Source organism: Schistocerca gregaria, chromosome 5 (genome assembly GCF_023897955.1).
Source record: "Schistocerca gregaria isolate iqSchGreg1 chromosome 5, iqSchGreg1.2, whole genome shotgun sequence".
In the NCBI taxonomy this organism is placed as follows: Eukaryota; Metazoa; Arthropoda; class Insecta; order Orthoptera; family Acrididae; genus Schistocerca; species Schistocerca gregaria.
The window spans coordinates 526,589,310-526,610,217 of NC_064924.1; the positions used below are offsets into that span (position 1 = coordinate 526,589,310).

Here is a 20,908-nt window from a genome sequence, read left to right on the forward strand (position 1 = left end):
TCTGGGTGAGGGGTTTGTCTTCACTGTCAGAGTCATCATTCACATTTTCCTTGCTAACAGCAGCAACAATCTGGTCGTCATTGAGCTCTTCAAAAGTGTCACTGTCTTTGTCACATGCGTTGACCCAATCTTCAACTTCATTGGTGTGGACGTTCGGCTCCAGAGTTTGTAGATCTTTAACGATTTCCAGTGTGTCGTCGTTTTGCTCGTCTTCGGTATGCTCATTTTCAGTCATAACTTTTGGCCAAAGCTTACGCCGTGATTTCCGCAGTGTGTCAAGTTTCAGTTCATCCCATGCTGCAGCGATTGTGTACGTATCATCTTTGATGTTCAGGGATTTCATTGCATCAAATAAGTTATGACCTCCTTCAGATTTTTCCAAGACTGAGCTGATATACTTTCTGTGATATTGCCTTTTTAACCATTCGATAAAGCCCTGATCCATTGGTGGGATAAATGAGGTCACATTAGGAGGCAGAAAGAGAGCTTTTATGTCCCCTTTCACCAAATCTTCCTCAGATGGATGTGATGGTGCATTATCCAACAGCAATAGTGCACAAACAGGCAGATTTTTTTGCATCAAGTCTTTTTCGACTGACGGCACAAACTCGTCGAAAAACCAGGGTTTTAAATAGGTTGCAGTCTGTCCAAGCAGATTTTTGATTGCGGTAATAAACCGGCAAGGAAAATAAGTTTATAGTTTTGAATGCCCTTGGCTTCTTATATTCGCCAATGACAAACAAGAGGAGCTTGTGGGTACCATCTGCGTTGCTACAAGGAATGACTGTTGTTATATCTTTTGTAAGTTTTTCCTACCATGGATTCATTTGAAGCTGCGGGCGTTTTTGTTGCCAACATTTTAAAGGTCAGCCCTGTCCCGTCGATGTTATACACAGTTCATACACAGTTCATTTCCTCTTACAATTTCTTGGAACTTACCGGAAAACTCCTCAGCAGCTGCTTCATCAGAAGAGAGTTTTTCACTGGTAACAAATTTACTTTTGGCTTCCAGTTTTTTGTGCAAAACTGTCGCTTTTTCTTTGAGAAATGGTCTGGATATTTGATTTCTTTTCCTTCTTTCTTGACAAAACCACATCCACAATGCGTAATCAAGTAGTCCAAGTTTAGGCTTTTTTAATATTTTGCGATTGTGCAGAGTGCTTTCACCATCAATTGTAACTCTATAGGAGCCAATGTCTTTCCGATTCTTCCTCCAATCCTTAATTGTCATAACACCTACATTCAGTTCTTTTGCAGTTTTTTGGAGCAATTCTCCTTCGTCCAGTATTTGTTCCACTGCTAATTTTTCATTTAGTGATAGAGTTACATGTTTACGTTTAAGTCCAGACATGTTGGAAAACAAGCGACTGTACACACAATGAATCTACAGTAAGAAGTACTATAGAGAACACGGAATAAATCAAACAACAACGTTTTTTAATACAAACAAAGGATAAAACGGCACAGTAACATACAGTATAACAATATGCACAGCGATAGACACTCTGCAACAATGCCCGACAGGTGTCCAGTCAGAGACAAGTTGGCACAGGCTCGCGAGCCTGAGCTTGGTCGGACTAACTGGAGTGATGGACAATCCAAGGTCGAATTAGAGTAGTTCTACTGTAGTCTCAGGACTGAGGACAACAACAACAACAACAACTACACTACCATCCCAAATTTTTTACTGCCACTTCTGTAAGCAAATTGCTGCACTGTTTGTGACAGCTGAAGTAAAATTCCAGGTTAGAAATATACAAATTTTGATGACCAAGAGAAATTTTTCATTGCAGTTGGACCTTATAACTGTCTCTTTAACCATCAACTTTCCTTTGTCTCGCCATCCAGATCTGATAAAATGATTCTGCTGTGAATTCAGCACTGTATAACTTTCGTACTGTATCACATATGAAAGGGAGCAGTCCATTCAGAAAAATAAGAATAAAAATGCTGATGGGGGAGGGGTGTGCTTACTCACACTTTAGGTGGTGATCGACACTCCTGTTTTAGGAGGAAAACTCTGTAATAGGTTGTGCCTTCTAACAAAACAAAAAGCATTTTTCACCTTTGTCGTCCACATAAAAATTTGTTATGATGAAACAGTGATCCCAATGTATTATTATTAAGAACATTCATTAAGTGCTTAAATTCATTGATCTGTTAGAAATTAATGCATTGTTGCAAATCTGTTGTTTGATACTGACCATACTTAACAGAAACTTATTTGCAGGTACATGTATGAATTCTTGTATAGCTGGTTGGTTTCTGCCCTGAACCGTGCTGAAAGCTTCTTTGCTGAGCAAGAATCTGTAGTTGAGCAACATAACAGGAGTAGAGCAAATAAAAAGAATAAAGCCAAGAAAAAGAAAATGAGACCTTATGGGAGGGAGATCATGATCTACCAAGCATTGCAGAATATCTGTGGTGGTTTGTACAAGGTATAACTTCTGTGATGGTCATTTTATGGTAGCGTAGTAGAAAACATAGCCAAACCAATATTTACATAAAATAAGGAAAAGGCAACTACTCACCTGTAATGGACCAATGCATTGAGCCCAGAAACATGTAATGTAAAACAGCACTCTCACTAGCTTTCGAGTACAGTTGCTTTCTCTAGCAAAAGTACATATGTTCACACGTGCACCCATGCAGACACCGTAACACCCACTCCCATGGCAATGGCAAGACTAATTATTATTGGCACTTGATTACAGATATAGGTGCGGAAAGGGTCACAAGGAGGGAGTTGCACAAAAGAGGCAGGTCTTTGGACAGTTGACGAGGCACAGAGAGGAGAGAGAGAGAGAGAGAGAGAGAGAGAGAGAGCCCACATGGGGGAGGGGGGGGGGAGGAGTTGTGTAGTGGGAGAAGGTAATAGGTTTAAGACCTATCCCATACACCCACCCACAGCAATCCTGTTGCAGGCATTTCCTAGTGAGTAAAAGATAAGGCCAGGTGTGAAAGCAGTTATGTCATATATCTGTTATGGTGCAATTACTGTACAGCATTTTACGTGGGCATGACAGGTAACCAACTGTTTACTCACATAAGTGACCACTGCCAAATTTTGACAAACTGCAAACTTGTTACCACTGCCTTCCCTTACGTTTTCCCTTCTATCTTCTGTCCACACCACCACTCCTCAGTCCAGATCATGATCTGCCTTTTCCACCACTCTTTGTCCCACCTCTACCCCCACCCAATGTAAGTCCCTTCTCTCTCTCTCTCTCTCTCTCTCTCTCTCTATCTATCTATCTATCTATCTATCTATCTATCTATCTTTTTCTCATTTCACCTTCACCTTTCTCTCCGTTTTCCACCCCCCTTCCCTCTTCCTACATTTCTTTTTTTGCTTTACCCTTTCTACACTTTTCATCTCATTGTGCAGCCATGGAGTGACCCATCCAAAGATCTGCCTCTTTTCCACTACCCCCTCCTTATGTCTTTCACTACCCCCATCACCATCTCCAATAGCTCGGGCAACTGCTTTCAATAATTGAGTATCAATAATTAGTCTTGCTTTAACCGTGGGAGAGCGCTTTTGGGTGTCTGTGTGGTTGCGTCTGTGAATGTGTCATTCCCGTATTTTATGTATTGCTTCTTCCAGGAATTTCCATTATTGTTATACGAACCAAAATTTTGTTGTGTTATCATATTTCATTTAAGGCATGAATGTGCCACATGAATGTTAAAAATTATCAAGATGTTTTCTTAAGTTTATAGAGTCGTGTAAATTTAATTTGGTTATGTAAGCAACTGGTCATTATGAAATACTCCTCATACGTTCACAGGCTATGGTGGGTTTCCGACTGGATGGAAAAATCAGGCTTCCTCATCCAGAATTTGATAATGAACAAGTACGCTATGAGCATCGATTTGCACCATTTGCTATCTTGTTGACTCCCCCACCTATGCAGTATACTGAGTTTAGAGAGATGACTTCCTTGCAACGCTATGAGCAGCCACCTACAAGCACAAACTTGTACTTGTCGGGGTGTCAACATTTCCATAAAGCCCGAACAATATTAGAAGGGATTACAAATCAAGATCAAGAGGTAAGCATTACTTACTGTATGTATTGTATTATTATATGGGGGAGGGGGGAGAGAGAGAAAAAGAGAGAGAGAGAGAGAGAGAGAGAGAGAGAGAGAGAGAGAGAGACAGGGGGAGGGGGGGTTGTTTTCATATTGCGTGACTGGAGAGCTGTCCATGAATAATATTTTAGATTGTAGTGACAGGTAGACCGTGTTTACAATTTTGTGTGAAGTCCAACTAGGAAAATCAAAATTTATAATAGCAGGCGGCGGGGGGGGGGGGGGGGGGGGGGAGAGGAATTCTCAACTGGATATGAAATATCTTTTTTTCCTAAAATGATGACGTGGACTTCTTTAATAGACATTGTCAAACAATCTTCCAGTGAGTAGATTCCATCCCTAAGGTTGGATTCGGGAGGATCTACAAAATAGCCATTCATGAGTGCTGCAACCTTTTCCAACCACAGATTTCTTTAGGTGTTACAATAGATGGAAGTCAGAGTGTGCCATATCTGGCAAATGATGTGAATGTTCCAGCAAATCGTACTTCACATCACTTAGTGAAGTATTTATTTATTTATTTTTAAGTTGCAGAGCTAATGGCTTCCATTCACCTCATTGATTATTCTTCCCTTCTGTCATCAACCACAGTATCTGCGTGTCACCAACAGTAACAAATTTAATTGCCTCATGCATTCAGTTAGAATAATTCTGAAAAAGATGGTCCAAACATAGTGGGAAATTTCGTTTTCACATTGCTTTTGCTCAGTATTCAACAAATGCAGCTTCCGTCTCACACATAGCTTTTTCATGTGAATTGTACAATACTCCTACCCAGCCAGGTGGCTCAGTGGTTAAGCATTGAGGAGTATGATGGTTCAAACCCGCTTCCAGCCATCTGATTTAGGTTTCCATGTCTTCCCTAAATCACTTCAGGCAAATGCCGGGGTAGTTCCCTTGAAAGGGCCCGGTTGATTTACTTCCCCATGCTTTTGTAGACCGAGCTTGTGCTCCATCTCTGATGACCTGGTTGTCTACACGTTATTAAACACTAATCTCCTCCTCCTATACAGTGCTCTTTCAGAAATGCCCATAGTATCATCTATTTCGTACCCATTGAATCACTAATCACCCTTTGTACTATAGTGTATTGTGCACTGTCTCATTGTTTCTGTTATATTTCTGATAAACATTTTCCAGTGGGATTAACTTTCATTGATGACAGACCACCTGAAATAAAGAATTTATGATGGACGGTATTCCAGCTTATCCACATTATGGAACCACATGTCACACAGCGTATTAACAAGACTATTCTGCTGATCAATTTGTCACTTGACTTAGATTATTGCACAACATGTTCCAGTATATCATAACAAAACTTCAACAAGTCAGTGCCATCTGGGTCAGTGCCCAGAGATTGACTGGAGATCATTAAGCTGCCATTGCTGGATTGGTGCAAATCCCATTGGCTAGCCATCTGGACCATGAAAGCTGTGATTGGAAGTACATAAAATTCATATACACAGACAGACACATACTTGTAGCTCTAGATGACAGGTAGTTGGTCTAGATGACAGGTAGTTGGTTGTGGCCATGTAGTAAGTCTTAATGGCAGATATTTTTGCAATGTACCAGTGGCTGTTGTCAAGGTGAGAGGAAGGTTAAATCAATATGTCAGGACATGCGTTACCAGTGTTCTCTTATAAAAAGCGCTACAGAACTTTACAGTAGACACGGGAGTAAATGTAAGAACTGTGTCCAATAAAGTAGATTAATACACAGAGATTCAAAAACTAAACTACTAAAACACACAGATGAAACTATATAGTTCACTCGTGGTTAGAAGCTATTTAAGATCTCGGCTTCCTAAATTCACATTACTTCTACAGTGTCTCTCCTTCTTGGGTCCAGTATACTTTTTGGTTGCTAAGTCACAAGGAATTGCAGTAGATGTGTTGAGCTTTTTGTCCTAAATGACGCACATGAGAGTGCCAATAAACTGTGCTGTTGGGTATCTCTGTATTGTCTCACTCCCAACAATCAACTAATAGTAAGGTTGTAATTTTTTATTGTGTTTGTTACAAGTCAAAATTTCATCCATTGTGAATTTAGATAAACATTTTGATTGTGAATAAACTTCTGTTGATAGATCAAAAACATTTGACAGCAAACAGGCATGTAGAAAGGTCAGTCTCTCTCTCTCTCTCTCTCTCTCTCTCTCTCTCTCTCTCTCTCTCTCTCTCTCTCTCTCTCTCCCCTCCCCCCCCCTCCCCTCCCCTCCCTCTCCCTCCCCCTCCCCCTACCATCCCTCTCCCTCCCCCTCCCCCTACCATCCCTCTCCCTCCCTCCCCCCTCTTCCCCCTCTCTCCCCCTCCTTCTTACTCCCCCTCCCCCATCTCTCTCTCCCTCCCCCCTCTCTACCCCCTCCCCCTCTCTACCCCCTCCCCCTCTCTACCCCCTCCCCCTCTCTAACCCCCTCCACCCATCTCGCTCCTCCCTCCCCCTCTCCCCCCTCCCTCCCTCCCTCTCCCCCCTCCCTCCCTCTCCCCCCTCCCTCCCTCCCTCCCTCCATCCCTCCCTCTCCCCCCCTTCCTTCTCCATCCCTCCCTCTCCCCCCCTCCTTCTCCCACACACTTCAGTCTAACTGGGTTACTTTAATGCATGGAACCTGCTTATGGATGTTTGATATTAATGCTTATTACGTTAGCTGCATGAGATATGATTATTTTTATTCTCTTTCCCTCTCGTTAGTGTGTAATGTAATGTCTAAAACAAGGATCTAATGGTACATTTACTTTTTATACAGGTTAATGATCTGCTGAAAGTGGCCAAAACAAACTTTGTTGTTCTGAAACTACTTGCAGGAGGTCACAAGAAAGATTCGACCACACCACCAGAATTTGACTTTTCAACTCATCGTCATTTTCCAATAATCAAACTTCCCTGAGATGGTTAACAACTTTATTGAAATTAATGTAATATTATATTGTCCTGTGTCTCTTTGTAATTAAAATTATTTATTTTGAAGTTTGTACATTTTAGAGCTCACTGTGTGTTAATACAACAATGGTTTTTTTTAAACATTACTTTTCCTTTTTGTAATTCCTTTCATGTTGACTTAATCCTGAGGGTTTTTGGACTGCACAATTCACATGAAGTATATAATACTTTCCCTTTTGTGCTAATAAGAAAGACCTGCAAGATTTGGGTCATCAATAGCTTTTTATTTTTTATGTTTATTTATTATTTATTTTATATTCCAGTGATCCCGCTGCAGTAGGATGTTCTAAATTATTATTGCTGTCCTTTTTTCACATCAGTCAAAGAATTTCATAAATGTTGAATGTTCTGCTTAGTGGAAGTACATTAAAAATTGAAACTGATGATACATGCATTGCCCATATATGATAAACTACTAACATAATGTAACCTTCCCATTATTTCCAGCCGTCTCTACCCTTTCGTAAGCTTCTTTTGAGACTCTATTTTATTAGTTCCAATTAAATATGAATTAAAGGCAGAAAGAACTATTTATCCATTGTTTTTTAATTGTACACTCAGTTGCAGATTTTAATATTTAAGAGGTCACTCCTTTCAAAACCAGTGTTAGCACTCAACATAGATGTAACATTCATATAAGAAACATGGGCATCTTATTATTGTCAAATAAGTGCAGAAATAGTCAAATAATTGCATATAATCCACCCATGATCATTTCATTTCAGTTTCTTGAGCACAAATACTAAATAATACCATTATTCATTTAAATACATGGAATGCTCCTTTAACATTAACAGATACTTTTTGCTGTTATCTTGAATCACTCTTGTGCAGTGTTCTAGTCTATACTTATTTACATATTAATGTACATTACGTCTATCGTGACATTCCAGGAATTTCACTGCAATGTCTGCTTGTGTCTGTGTATGTGCGGATGGATGTGTGTGTGTGTGTGTGTGTGTGTGTGTGTGTGTGTGTGTGTGCGTGTGCGTGTGCGTGCGTGCGTGCGCGCATGTGCGGGTGTACACCTGTCCTTTTTTCCCCCAAGGTAAGTCTTTCCGCTCCCGGGATTGGAATGACTCCTTACCCTCTCCCTTAAAACCCACATCCTTTCGTCTTTCCCCCTCCTTCCCTCTTTCCTGAAGAAGCAACCATCGGTTGCGAAAGCTAGAAATTCTGTGTGTGTGTGTGTGTGTGTGTGTGTGTGTGTGTGTGTGTGTGTTTTATTTATTGTGCCTGTCTACCAGCGCTTTCCCGCTTGGTAAGTCTTGGAATCTTTGAAAAGGTTAATTTTATTGACTGCAGATATTGAGCATTCAATTATTTTATTTTATAATCTGTGTTATTTAAGAGAACATTTAATGTGTCATATTTGAGAGGTCAGTTTGACCAATGTTGTTAAAGTTATTAGTTTGTTATCTCTCCAAATCCCCTAGGCACTTTATTAGACAGTTTTATAGAAAACAATAAAATGATTGGAGAAATTTATATGGCCAAATTTTTCCTGTTAAATTGGAGATTATTCTTCATGGAGAGTTAAAATGTAAGTTAAAATGTAAGAAGACATTGGTGTTAGTGTTTGTGATTTGTTAGCTAATTACAGGTATGTCTACAACCACATAGCTCCATTGAAAATCGACTAACTTCACTGAATAGACTAAAGTTTGTTCTTAAGCCACTTTTTTGCAGTTCTACACCCAATTTGTGTGTTCAAATAATTATTGTAGGTGTAACTTAGTGAATGGTTATCTTATCAGTATACAGATGGTGAAAGAGTTACAAAAACAATACAAGTCAGTCAAGTAATGTGTTTAAATTAGAAAGTAGTGTAATTCAAATTATCATTAATGTTATTACAGCTTACACTATTGTAGGAATATATTTTGTGTGTGTGTGTGTGTGTGTGTGTGAAAAATTTTGTAATGTACTTTCCAGTGGCACACACAGTATTGATGTTTTATCATATATTTCGACTAAAAGTAAAATCTTACCCTCATATGAAAGGCTGTAGTCAGTGAAGTTGACCATTGAATTAATCATTGATTAAAAGGGTCCAGAGAATAATGTAGTTCATCCAGTAATTAATTTTAGGTGTTTTTCCATTTGGCCTAGATTGTGACTAATGTATGAAGCTCATTATTGTTATTCTCTGGTATCTTATGATATATCTTTAGGCAACCTACTACACTCACACAATATATTAAATCTAAGAAGGGAATTAATGAGGAAAAAACATACGATGTCTGTTTGCAGATTCCATGTGGGGGTTATGATCAAGAATCCATGACTTTCAGTATTGGCATCCCCTTTACTTCATTACCTGCTTAATAGTGTGTTGGTTCACCTTTGGAAGATAGTACAGCAGCAATTCTGCATGGCATCTATTTGACAATTTCTACATGAGTGTCAGATATATGGCACCAGATGTCTATGCACAGATCATGCAATTTCCATAAATTACAGACAAGTTGTTTATGGGCACAGAGATGCTGCCCAATAGCATCCCAGAGGTTTTCCATTGGATTTAGAACAGGAAAATTGGTGGCTAGGACATCAATGTAAGTTCACCACCATACTCCTCAAACCACAATTCTGGCCTTGTGACATGGACGGTACCATTATTTTGCCAGAATCTGCCATTACCATCGGGTCATACATCAACTTTGAAGGCATGCAGGTGGTCTGCAATAACATCCAAGTAGTGGCAGGTCTACCGAGAGCGCAATTACGGAGGAAGCAGTGACCAGGACACGAGTTAAGCTGCTCTGAGTGTTGCCCACGGCTGCCTAAGGAGCTTGACAGTACTGGTGAGAATTGTGAACTTGTTGCCTTTCTGAACAATGAAAGCCTAATTTTTAAAGACCGTATATTCCCCCAGAAGACTCCTGTCAAATTAGAGTAACTTGTATGAGCATCTCTTTCTCCAACTCGTACATCAGCTTGACTGGAACAAGCAGATCTTGCTGAACCACAGCCTAATCACTAACACATCATTTATTGCAACATTTTTTCAGTAACTAAATATTCAAAAGGCAATATAATGTTATTGTGTAGATATGTTCACTCGGCCAGGTGATACAAAATGTAGAATAGCTGCCCAGAACAATAAAATAGTGTCTCACAGTTGTCACTAAGAACTAACTGCTATCTGCAAAAACACAGCAGGTACACCCATATACACTGGTAACTTTCAGGAAGATACATACAGTGCCATGTTCTACTCTTGTAGTGACACACAGTTTTCCTGTGCCAGAAAATTTCAGCACCTCCTTAGATTAAAGGTACCAAAGGCCTTTAAGCTATACATACCATTTGAGAATGAGTATTGTTGAGAGATGGCTTACAAAACTTACTGAAAGTTTCTCCACTGTGTATATAATTGACTGAATGAATGAATAAAACTACTGTGCGCTTAGGCAGGAGCAGCTACAAAAATTTAGGCAAGAGGGGGCAAGATTCTAAAATTGACATTTTTGGTACCAGGAAACTTGAGCAATTCCTGTGGTTTCTTAACAAATAGAACAAGCAAAAATGCCATTGATTAGTTCTCCTCAAAGTGAAGAAATAGGAAATAAACTTTAAAAACACTCATCGAACTTATGCCACGCTGTTTGCCTATGAAACTTCACACCTGATCATGTTGATGGATTTACTGTACTATTTTCATGCCTTCTATTTTTAAAAATTGACTGCTAGAATTAAAGTTTAACCAAACGAGTTTTTAAAAGCTACATTTTTGGGTGGTTTGAGTACATGTAATCCAGGTCAGTATCGAAGGAGATGAATACGGAACTCTCCCAAAACCACCACAAATTGCGTGGTACAATCAACTATTAACAGCCTAGTATTGAACTAAGATGACGGCATGTTGTGCTATGTTGCATCCCATGTTTTTATAATACCAGTATCCTGAAGTTACATTTTCTCCACCTTGATATTTCACACTTTTTTCCTCTCTTTTTTAGTGAATAAAATGTATTTTAACATTGCAGTGGATGCACTTGGGTTCATACAAGTTCAGATGAACACACACTCATGGCTCTCCATAGACTATTACAAGCATTCTGTGATTGTTAAACTGAATGTTGTTTCAGCAAGCTATGGCAGGTCGTCTTTGATGACAGAAAAATGCTATAAAAGTACCTGTACACAGACAATAAAATCAGATAAAGACTTCCCTTACTCAGAGATAGATGCCACTTGGTCCTCTTCACTGGAATGGCCTACAGAATCTGCAGGGTCACTACGACTGTCGAGGTTATCTTGCATTTCTTCTCATAGTACATTGTCTTCACTCCGATCTAATACATTTGTTACACAGTAATTTGAGTGGACGATTTGGATGGGATTCGGTTAATGAAAAGGGGACATACAATTCAAGGTTTATTTCCCCAAAACAATTAATTAATTGTAATAATTTACACTGTGGCTTACAAATTACAGTGACACAAACAAATCAAGCTGCTTAAAATATGAGGTAGTAAAAATGTTATATGCTACAGGTGAACAGAGAAACTTATTTGTGTCGTTTGAATCACTGCCAAACAAAACTGTTTACAATTGATACATTAATAAATAATCATTGTGAATTAAACCACATACTTTTGCCTAATACAGTTAAATTTTATAATGTGAAGCACAAATGTATAATTTACAATTAAATTTTCAGTCGAAGTTACTCTTTCCTATACCTTCTATAAAAGAGTGATAAAATTTCCAAAAGGTATCTCAATTAAAAATGCCCTAAAACCCTTAACACAATAACACATACATACTAGCTCAAATAATAAATATATGTACGGCAAAATCCAACATTTGCTTTCTTACAGAAAGTTTGCTGATTTCAACAGTTCAGACCACATTCAAACGCTAGCCAACATGAGCCACTTGCCGGTCAAAACATGTTACGGCAGCGGGAGTGGGCAAACGTACATAGGTAATAAAAGAACACAGGCCACCTAGCAATCTTACCAAAATCAGTTTGCACAGAGGAGGAAGAGGGGGGGCGGGGGGGGGGGGGCATAAATACCATACACAAGTTCACTTGCCAAACCTACTACTAAAAATACAGTACAAAAGGATCTCAGTTAATGACAAAATCCGGGATAGGCCGGCAATATTGCACCCGAGCATTAGTAGCCAAAATAAGGTTGACAGATACCAACGTCTGACATCATCTTAGGGCTAACTGGCACAACAAATAAATAAAAGAACAAGCAAATGGCAATGCCCAAGAATTTAAATAGGATTAAGTACACATGAGGCTAAAATCAATTGCTAGCACCTTGGACATTATCTTAGGCTTAATGACAATGCCCAGCAATTTAAATAAAAATAAGCAAGCACAAGGCTAAAAGCAGTTGCTAGCAACTTAAGAAGCACACATAAAAATATCAGACTGGTGCCACATCACAAAACAGAACAGATGCGCTCGCAGTCCCCAGCAAGCCAGAAAACCAATAACACACACTCCAGCAACCAAGCCAGCCTGACCACACTAATTTTAACTCAGAATCAGGGCGCGTGAGCGCACCGGGTCCATGCAAAATACACACTGCCAAATAATTCCCACCAACAGATACGGCTGCCCCCTGGGCGGGAAAACGGGCGACCACCGGGTACACACCAGCAGAAAACTCAACACCTAGACTCCGGTCAAAAAGGAATCATGCGGAAAATATAATCAACAGCTGAAGTAAGCTGAAACGAACCCTGCCAAGCAGACCGGACAGAGCGAACACACAGTCCTTACAACTCCTGGGTGTGGAAACCCAAGAGATATCATGACACCCTTTTCAGAGGCGGAGAACCTCGAGCGATTGCATGCAGGGATCCATCAGTTGTCCACTAAAGCACATCACCAACACGTCACACCACCCAATGGCCAAATCAACGAGGCCCGCCAACAATGAGACCACACCTCTGTGCTGGGGCGGAAGGCAAAATACCACCAGTTCGGTGCGAATCCAAATGCTGAGCCGAGCGCGCGCGGCCCCCCCGCGAAAAACGCTCCAGAGGGCAGCACCTGCACAGGCCGAAACAGACGGAAACAGAAATACAAGTCGCTATCAGTGGTGGCGGATACGCAATGCACCAGAGAAATGGCACAATTCTTAAAGCATGTCTGAGTAGTCTGGGCCCCATTCTGCAATTAGAGATGCTGAAGGCGTCATCAACTTTCTGGTAAGAGTCAGGACAGGACCCCTTTGAAGTAACCAATTGCTGTACAGCTGCTTCAGATGGTCTTTAAACTGCATTTAACAGTTATAGTTGCAAAGTCATGCCTCCTGGAATGGCGACAAGATACTTGTGTAATTTCTGGATTTTGCCTTCACTGTTGGTGGCAGATGCCCCTTAAAACATCAAAGATCAACATCCCATGACTCTTTGTTCCTGGACTCCATCAACAATTCCACTTGTTCTGCAACTGTCATTGGGAGCATCTGTGGTAAAGACGTCGCTATAGCAGCATTGTTGAATTAGTGGTGTCTGCAAACAACATAAGAAGACATCATGCAGACAATGACAGAGAATTTTGCAACGGCTACTGCCACTGCCAGCCAGGATCCAGCATTCCATCGTTACTTTGTCACCATGGAAGGGTCCAACACGTCAGAGCCCTACAACTGCCCATCCTCCACATTGGGGCTGGGTTCAGCACTGTCTCACACTCTTGATACTATACCCAGCCACGATCAAATGCAGGAGAACTTTAATCAGGGTCAAAGGAAGTCCTCTCACAATGTTGTAATTCTGTATGGTAGATGGGCCACTTTCCCATCTCGTGGAGGGAAAATAGGAAAGAACCAAATGTGTCCCAGTAGTTACTGGTTTCTTGGCTTAACAAGTGTGTTGGGAAGACCTTGAAATCTACGGTTAACTGTCATCTGATGTGTATGTCAGAGACGAGGCAATTCCTAAGTCGCTCTAAGTGTGGATTCCAGAGATGTCGATCAATTGTTGACAACTTTACGCTGCAGGGGGCAGCTGTCTAGCAGGCTTTCCTACGTAAGCAGCATTGTATAGGTATATTATTTGATATCAGTAAGGCATATGACACAACTTGGAGACATTATTCTGGGACAGCTCCACCAATGGGGCTTCTGTGGACATCTGCCCATCTTGATGTGGCCCTTCTTATCAAAGCACTTTTTCAGTACCGTATTGCTGATGTACTGCCGAATAGTTTCAAGCAGGGGAATGGTGTTCCCCAGGGCAGTGCCTTAAGAGTTACCCTCTTTGCCATAAAGAGTACCACATATATGGTAAGGAGTCCCGCATAATTCTCGTTATTGTGGACAATTTTTTCGTTTTCTATATCTCCTTCAGTATTGCAACAGCAACTAGTCATTTGCACCTTACAGTAACGAGGCTGGAGGAGTGGGCTGCAAAGACTGGTTTTACATTTTCTGCAGAGTAGTCTGTGTGTGTGTGTGTGTGTGTGTGTGTGTGTGTGTGTGTGTGTGTGTGTTTTCATTTTAATCGTTATCGTCGTATTTTTAATATGTGGAACACTATTCTCTCTTATAAAGACTCTTTGCGGATTTGGGCCTTGTTTTTGACGCCAAACCGTCTTGGTTACCTCACCTGAAGCATCTGAAGGCAAGGTTCCGGAAGGCACTGAACATCTGAAGTGTCTTAGCCACAGGTATTGGGGAGAAGACAGGGCACATCTGCTCCAGTTTTATAGGGCTTTCATGTGATCGCAGCTTGACTGGACTATGGATGCACAACGTGCAGGTCAACTCGGTCTTTGTACCTGGAGATCGTTGAAGCCGTACAACATGTGGGGATCAGGCTGACCGAGGGCACTTATAGGTTACCCTCGTACCCAAGTTCTGTGCTAAATGTAAATGTAGTGTGCCTAGGGCCTCCCGTCGGGTAGACCGTTCAGCGGGTGCAAGTCTTTCGATTTGGCGCCACTTCGGCGCCACACAACAACCAGTCCCTGAGCGGAGAAAATCTCCGGTCCAGCCGGGAATCGAACTTGGGTCCTTAGGGTTGATATTCTGTCGCGCTGACCACTCAGCTACCGGGGAAGGACGGCTCTGTGCTAAGGCTAGTGAACCGCCGATTACCATCCAGCGGCAACTCCTTGTGGTGTGGCAGGCGTGTGCATGCCTCACTTCTCCCAATTCACCAGCATACCAGATCGTTGTTTGTCCAGTTATGGAACGTCTCTTTGCCCCTTCCCATATACATGGACAACGAGGCCGTTTGGGATCCGTGTGAAGTTTGTTTTAGAGTTCCTTGGTGCGGGGCATGTACAAGCTCAAATCCAGGGTTTTAACGGACTGTCACACTGATTACTGTAGAGATTTAGTGCAGTACATGGGAGATTACGCTCCATTTAATAAGATTTTTTCCGACATTGCAAATGAGCACCACAACTATGTAATTGTATTCATGTATGGGTCTGAACAGGGGGACTCTGTTGTTTTCCTAAATCGTGTCCGCCAGATTCAGTTGCCTCCAGAGTTTACTGTGCTTGATGCAGAACTACATGCGCTCTTCGAGGACGCTGGAGCAGATGAGATGTGCCATGACTGCTAAATCCCTCGTCTGATCCGATTCCCTGAGGGCCCTTCAGCGCTTGTATCCAGCGGATAAAGTAGTCCACGATACCCAGGACACCCTCTTCCAACTATAATACTGGGCAGGGAGGTGTCTTTCTGGTGAGTACCAGGGCACACGGGTATTGCGGGGAAAGAAAGGGCGGATGTAGCAGCCAAGGAGGGGCGCCGTGATCCTCAGTGTGCCATCCACTTGGACATATTCGTCTAGTTGTTGAGGCACAGTCGACGGGAAGATGAGTGACTGGAAATGACAGACAATAAGATCCGTCTAGTAAAGCCCATAACGCGGTTGTGGTTAGCCTCCTTGCAGCCACACAGGGTGGACAAGGTTCTGCTTACTCTTCTTCGCATAAGCCATGGCCCTATGACGCAAGACCTCTTGCTCTGGCGAGAGGAATCTTCATTATGTGGTGCTTGTCTACAGATCACAGTGTGTCACGTTTTATTAGACTGTGTTCAGATCTCCCATCTGTTTTAAGTAACATTCAAACGAATGCGGTTGGAGTTTTAAATGTAATTTGTCCAACTAGTTTCCTAAAATTTTAGGGAGATGTTCTTTATGTGTTAACAGGGTCTCTGTCTTTTACTCTTATGTCGTTTTACTTCTGTTTTAATCCCAGTTATAGCACCTTTCACTCTTTTTCCGTCGTCTTAAGGCAAATGAGATATAGTAAGTGTGTGGATCAACGCGAGTGAAATGAATGTCATTTTACTGGCTTCCTCCTCACTGTGTGACAGCATTTTTTTGTTTTATCCACTTTCTTTTTTTAAAAAAAATGTTTAAGGGCACCGATAACCTCGCCATTTAGCGCCCGTAAGCTCCAAAAAGACTCACACGCACACATACACACTTCTACAACGCTATACAAAGTAATTAGCTTCATGAAGGAAAGTGAGGGAGAGTGATAGAATAGTCAAACTGCATGTTAAGCAGAAGAATCATCGGCAACTACAAATGGAGGTATAATATACTACTGGCCATTAACATTGCTACACCAAGAAGAAATGTAGATGATAAATGGGTATTCATTGGACAAGTATATTATACTAGGCCTGACATGTGATTGCATTTTGACGCAATTTGGGTGCATAGACCCTGAGAAATCAGTACCCAGAACAACCACCTCTGGCCGTAATAATGGCCTTGATACGCCTGGGCATTGAGTCAAACAGAGCGTGGATGGCGTGTACAGGAACAGCTGCCCATGCAGCCTCAACACGATACCACAGTTCATCAAGAGTAGTGACGGGCGTATTGTAACGAGCCAGTTGATCGGCCACCATTGACCAGACGTTTTCAATTGGTGCGAGATCTGGAGTATGTGCTCGCTAGGGTAGCAGTCGAACATTTTCTGTATCCAGAAAGGCCCGTACAGGACCTGCAACATGCGGTGGTGCATTATCCTGCTGAAATGTAGGGTTTCGCAGGGATCGAATGAAGAGTAGAGCCACGGGTCGTAACACATCTGAAATGTAACATCCACTGTTCTAAGTGCCGTCAATGCGAACAAGAGGTGACCGAAACGTGTAACCAATGGCACCTCATACCATCACGCCGAGTGATAAGCCAGTATGGCGATGACGAATGCACGCTTCCAATGTGCGTTCATCGCGATGTTGTCAAACACGGATGCGACCATCATGATGCTGTAAACAGAACCTGGATTCATCCGAAAAAATGACGTTTTGCTATTCGTGCTCCCAGGTTCGTCGTTGAGTACACCATCGTAGGCGCTACTGTCTGTGATGCAACGTCAAGGGTAGCCGCAGCCATGGTCTCCGAGCTGATAGTCCATGCTGCTGCAAACGTCGTCGAATTGTTCGTGCAGATGGTTGTTGTCTTGCAAACGTCCCCATCTGTTGACTCAAGGATCGAGAAGTGGCTGCAGGATCCGTTACAGCCATGCGGATAAGATGCCTGTCATCTCGACTGCTAGTGATACGAGGCCGTTGGGATCCAGCACGGCATTCCGCATTACCCTCCTGAACCCACCGGTTCCATTTTCTGCTAACAGTCATTGGATCTCGACCAACGCGAGCAGCAATGTCGCGATACGATAAACCGCAATCGCGATAGGCTACAATCCGACCTTTATCAAAGTCGGAAACCATGATGGTATGCATTTCTCCTCCTTACACGAGGCATCACAACAACGTTTCTCTAGACAACGCCGGTCAACTGCTGTTTGTGTATGAGAAATCGGTTGGAAACTTTCCTCATGTCAGAACGTTGTAGGTGTCGCCCCCTGGCGCCAACCTTGTTTGAATGCTCTGAAAAGCTAATCATTTGCATATCACAGCATCTTCCTGTCGGTTAAATTTCGCGTCTGTAGCACGTCATCTTCGTGGTGTAGCAATTTTAATGGCCAGTAATGTATTACATCATCACAGCTGATGCAGATATGCACTCCATCCGAGCTGTGGCGGATACATATTGGGGCGCGCTGGGCGCGTATTTTATACGTTTCTGTCTGGCACATATATAGCTAACACATACCTACGAGAAAAGTCACTGCCATTCTTGTGATCTCGGGTCGTTATTCTGTCTGGCATTTGTTCGAGAAAAGTCACGAATATTCTACTGTTTTCTTGTACAGAGCACCTTCGATACGTAGCGTTATAAATACGTACAACTCGCCTAATAGGAAGGTATACATTGAGAAACCCCCCCCCCCCCCCCATGAACCATGGACCTTGCCGTTGGTGGGGAGGCTTGCGTGCCTCAGCGATACAGATGGCCGTACCGTAGGTGCAACCACAACGGAGGGGTATCTGTTGAGAGGCCAGACAAACGTGTGGTTCCTGAAGAGGGGCAGCAGCCTTTTCAGTAGTTGCAGGGGCAACAGTCTGGATGATTGACTGATCTGGCCTTGCAACATTAACCAAAACGGCCTTGCTGTGCTGGTACTGCGAACAGCTGAAAGCAAGGGGAAACTACAGCCGTAATTTTTCCCGAGGACATGCAGCTTTACTGTATGATTAAATGATGATGGCATCCTCTTGGGTAAAATATTCCGGAGGTAAAATAGTCCCCCATTCGGATCTCCGGGCGGGGACTACTCAGGAGGATGTCGTTATCAGGAGAAAGAAAACTGGCGTTCTACGGATCGGAGCGTGGAATGTCAGATCCCTTAATCGGGCAGGTAGGTTAGAAAATTTAAAAAGGGAAATGGATAGGTTAAAGTTAGATATAGTGGGAATTAGTGAAGTTCGGTTGCAGGAGGAACAAGACTTCTGGTCAGGTGACTACAGGGTTATAAACACAAAATCAAATAGGGGTAATGCAGGAGTAGGTTTAATAATGAATAGGAAAATAGGAATGCGGGTAAGCTACTACAAACAGCATAGTGAACGCATTATTGTGGCCAAGATAGATACTAAGCCCACACCTACTACAGTAGTACAAGTTTATATGCCAACTAGCTCTGCAGATGACAAAGAAATTGAAGAAATGTACGATGAAATAAAAGAAATTATTCAGATAGTTAAGGGAGACGAAAATTTAATAGTCATGGGTGACTCGAATACGACAGTGGGAAAAGGAAGAGAAGGAAATGTAGTAGGTGAATATGGATTAGGGCTAAGAAATGAAAGAGGAAGCCGCCTCGTAGAATTTTGCACAGAGCACAACTTAATCATAGCTAACACTTGGTTTAAGAATCATGAAAGAAGGTTGTATACGTGGAAGAACCCTGGAGATACTAAAAGGTATCAGATAGATTATATAATGGTAAGACAGAGATTTAGGAACCAGGTTTTAAGTTGTAAGACATTTCCAGGGGCAGATGTGGACTCTGACCACAATCTATTGGTTATGACCTGTAGATTAAAACTGAAGAAGCTGCAAAAATATGGGAAATTAAGGAGATGGGACCTGGATAAACTGAAAGAACCAGAGGTTGTACAGAGTTTCAGGGAGAGCATAAGGGAACAATTGACAGGAATAGGGAAAGAAATACAGTAGAAGAAGAATGGGTAGCTCTGAGGGATGTAGTAGTGAAGGCAGCAGAGGATAAAGTAGGTACAAAGACGAGGGCTGCTAGAAATCCTTGGGTAACAGAAGAAATATTGAATTTAATTGATGAAAGGAGAAAATATAAAAATGCAGTAAATGAAGCAGGCAAAAAGGAATACAAACGTTTCAAAAATGAGATCGACAGGAAGTGCAAAATGGCTAAACAGGGATGGCTAGAGGACAAATGTAAGGATGTAGAAGCTTATCTCACTGGGGGTAAGATAGATACTGCCTACAGGAAAATTAAAGAGACCTTTGGAGAGAAGAGAACCAAGTGTATGAATATCAAGAGCTCAGATGGCAGCCCAGTTCTAAGCAAAGAAGGGAAGGCAGAAAGGTGGAAGGAGTATATAGAAGGTTTATACAAGGGCGATGTACTTGAGGACAATATTATGGAAATGGAAGAGGATGTAGATGAAGACGAAATGGGAGATACGATACTGCGTGAAGAGTTTGACAGAGCACTGAAAGACCTGAGTCGAAACAAGGCCCCCGGAGTAGACAACATTCCATTAGAACTACTGACGGCCTTGGGACAACCAGTCCTGAGAAAACTCTACCAGCTGGTGAGCAAGATGTATGAGACAGGCGAAATACCCTCAGACTTCAAGAAGAATATAATAATTCCAATCCCAAAGAAAGCAGGTGCTGACAGATGTGAAAATTACTGAACTATCAGTTTAATAAGCCACGGCTGCAAAATACTAACGCGAATTCTTTACAGACGAATGGAAAAACTGGTAGATGCAGACCTCGGGGAGGATCAGTTTGGATTCCGTCGAAATGTTGGAACACGTGAGGCTATACTGACCTTACGACTTATCTTAGAAGAAAGATTAAGAAAAGGCAAACCTACATTTCTAGCATTTGTAGACTTAGAGAAAGCTTTTGACAATGTTGACTGGAATACTCTTTTTCAAATTCTAAAGGTGGCAGGGGTAAAATACAGGGAGCGAAAGGCTATTTATAATTTGTACAGAAACCAGATGGCAGTAATAAGAGTCGAGGGGCATGAAAGGGAAGCAGTGGTTGGGAAAGGAGTGAGACAGGGTTGTAGCCTCTCCCCGATGTTATTAAATCTGTATATTGAGCAAGCAGTAAAGGAAACAAAAGAAAAATTTGGAGTAGGTATTAAAATTCATGGAGACGAAGTAAAAACTTTGAGGTTCGCCGATGACATTGTAATTCTGTCAGAGACGGCAAAGGACTTGGAAGAGCAGTTGAACGGAATGGACAGTGTCTTGAAAGGAGGATATAAGATGAACATTAACAAAAGCAAA

At 41.9% G+C, this 20,908-nt stretch overlaps 1 protein-coding gene across 2 annotated transcripts in view; it reads left to right on the forward strand.

The window, feature by feature from the left end:
- Window positions 1-7,118, forward strand: part of LOC126272435 (N-alpha-acetyltransferase 35, NatC auxiliary subunit) — a 137,386-nt gene extending 130,268 nt beyond the window's left edge. For both annotated transcript variants that reach the window (XM_049975305.1, XM_049975306.1), the window contains exons 11-13: window positions 2,231-2,438; window positions 3,792-4,055; window positions 6,844-7,118. In XM_049975305.1, the coding sequence (XP_049831262.1) occupies window positions 2,231-2,438; window positions 3,792-4,055; window positions 6,844-6,984 (613 nt within the window). In that variant the 3' untranslated portion in view covers window positions 6,985-7,118. The remainder of the gene's footprint in view (window positions 1-2,230; window positions 2,439-3,791; window positions 4,056-6,843) is intronic.
- The last annotated feature ends 13,790 nt before the right edge of the window (window positions 7,119-20,908 follow it).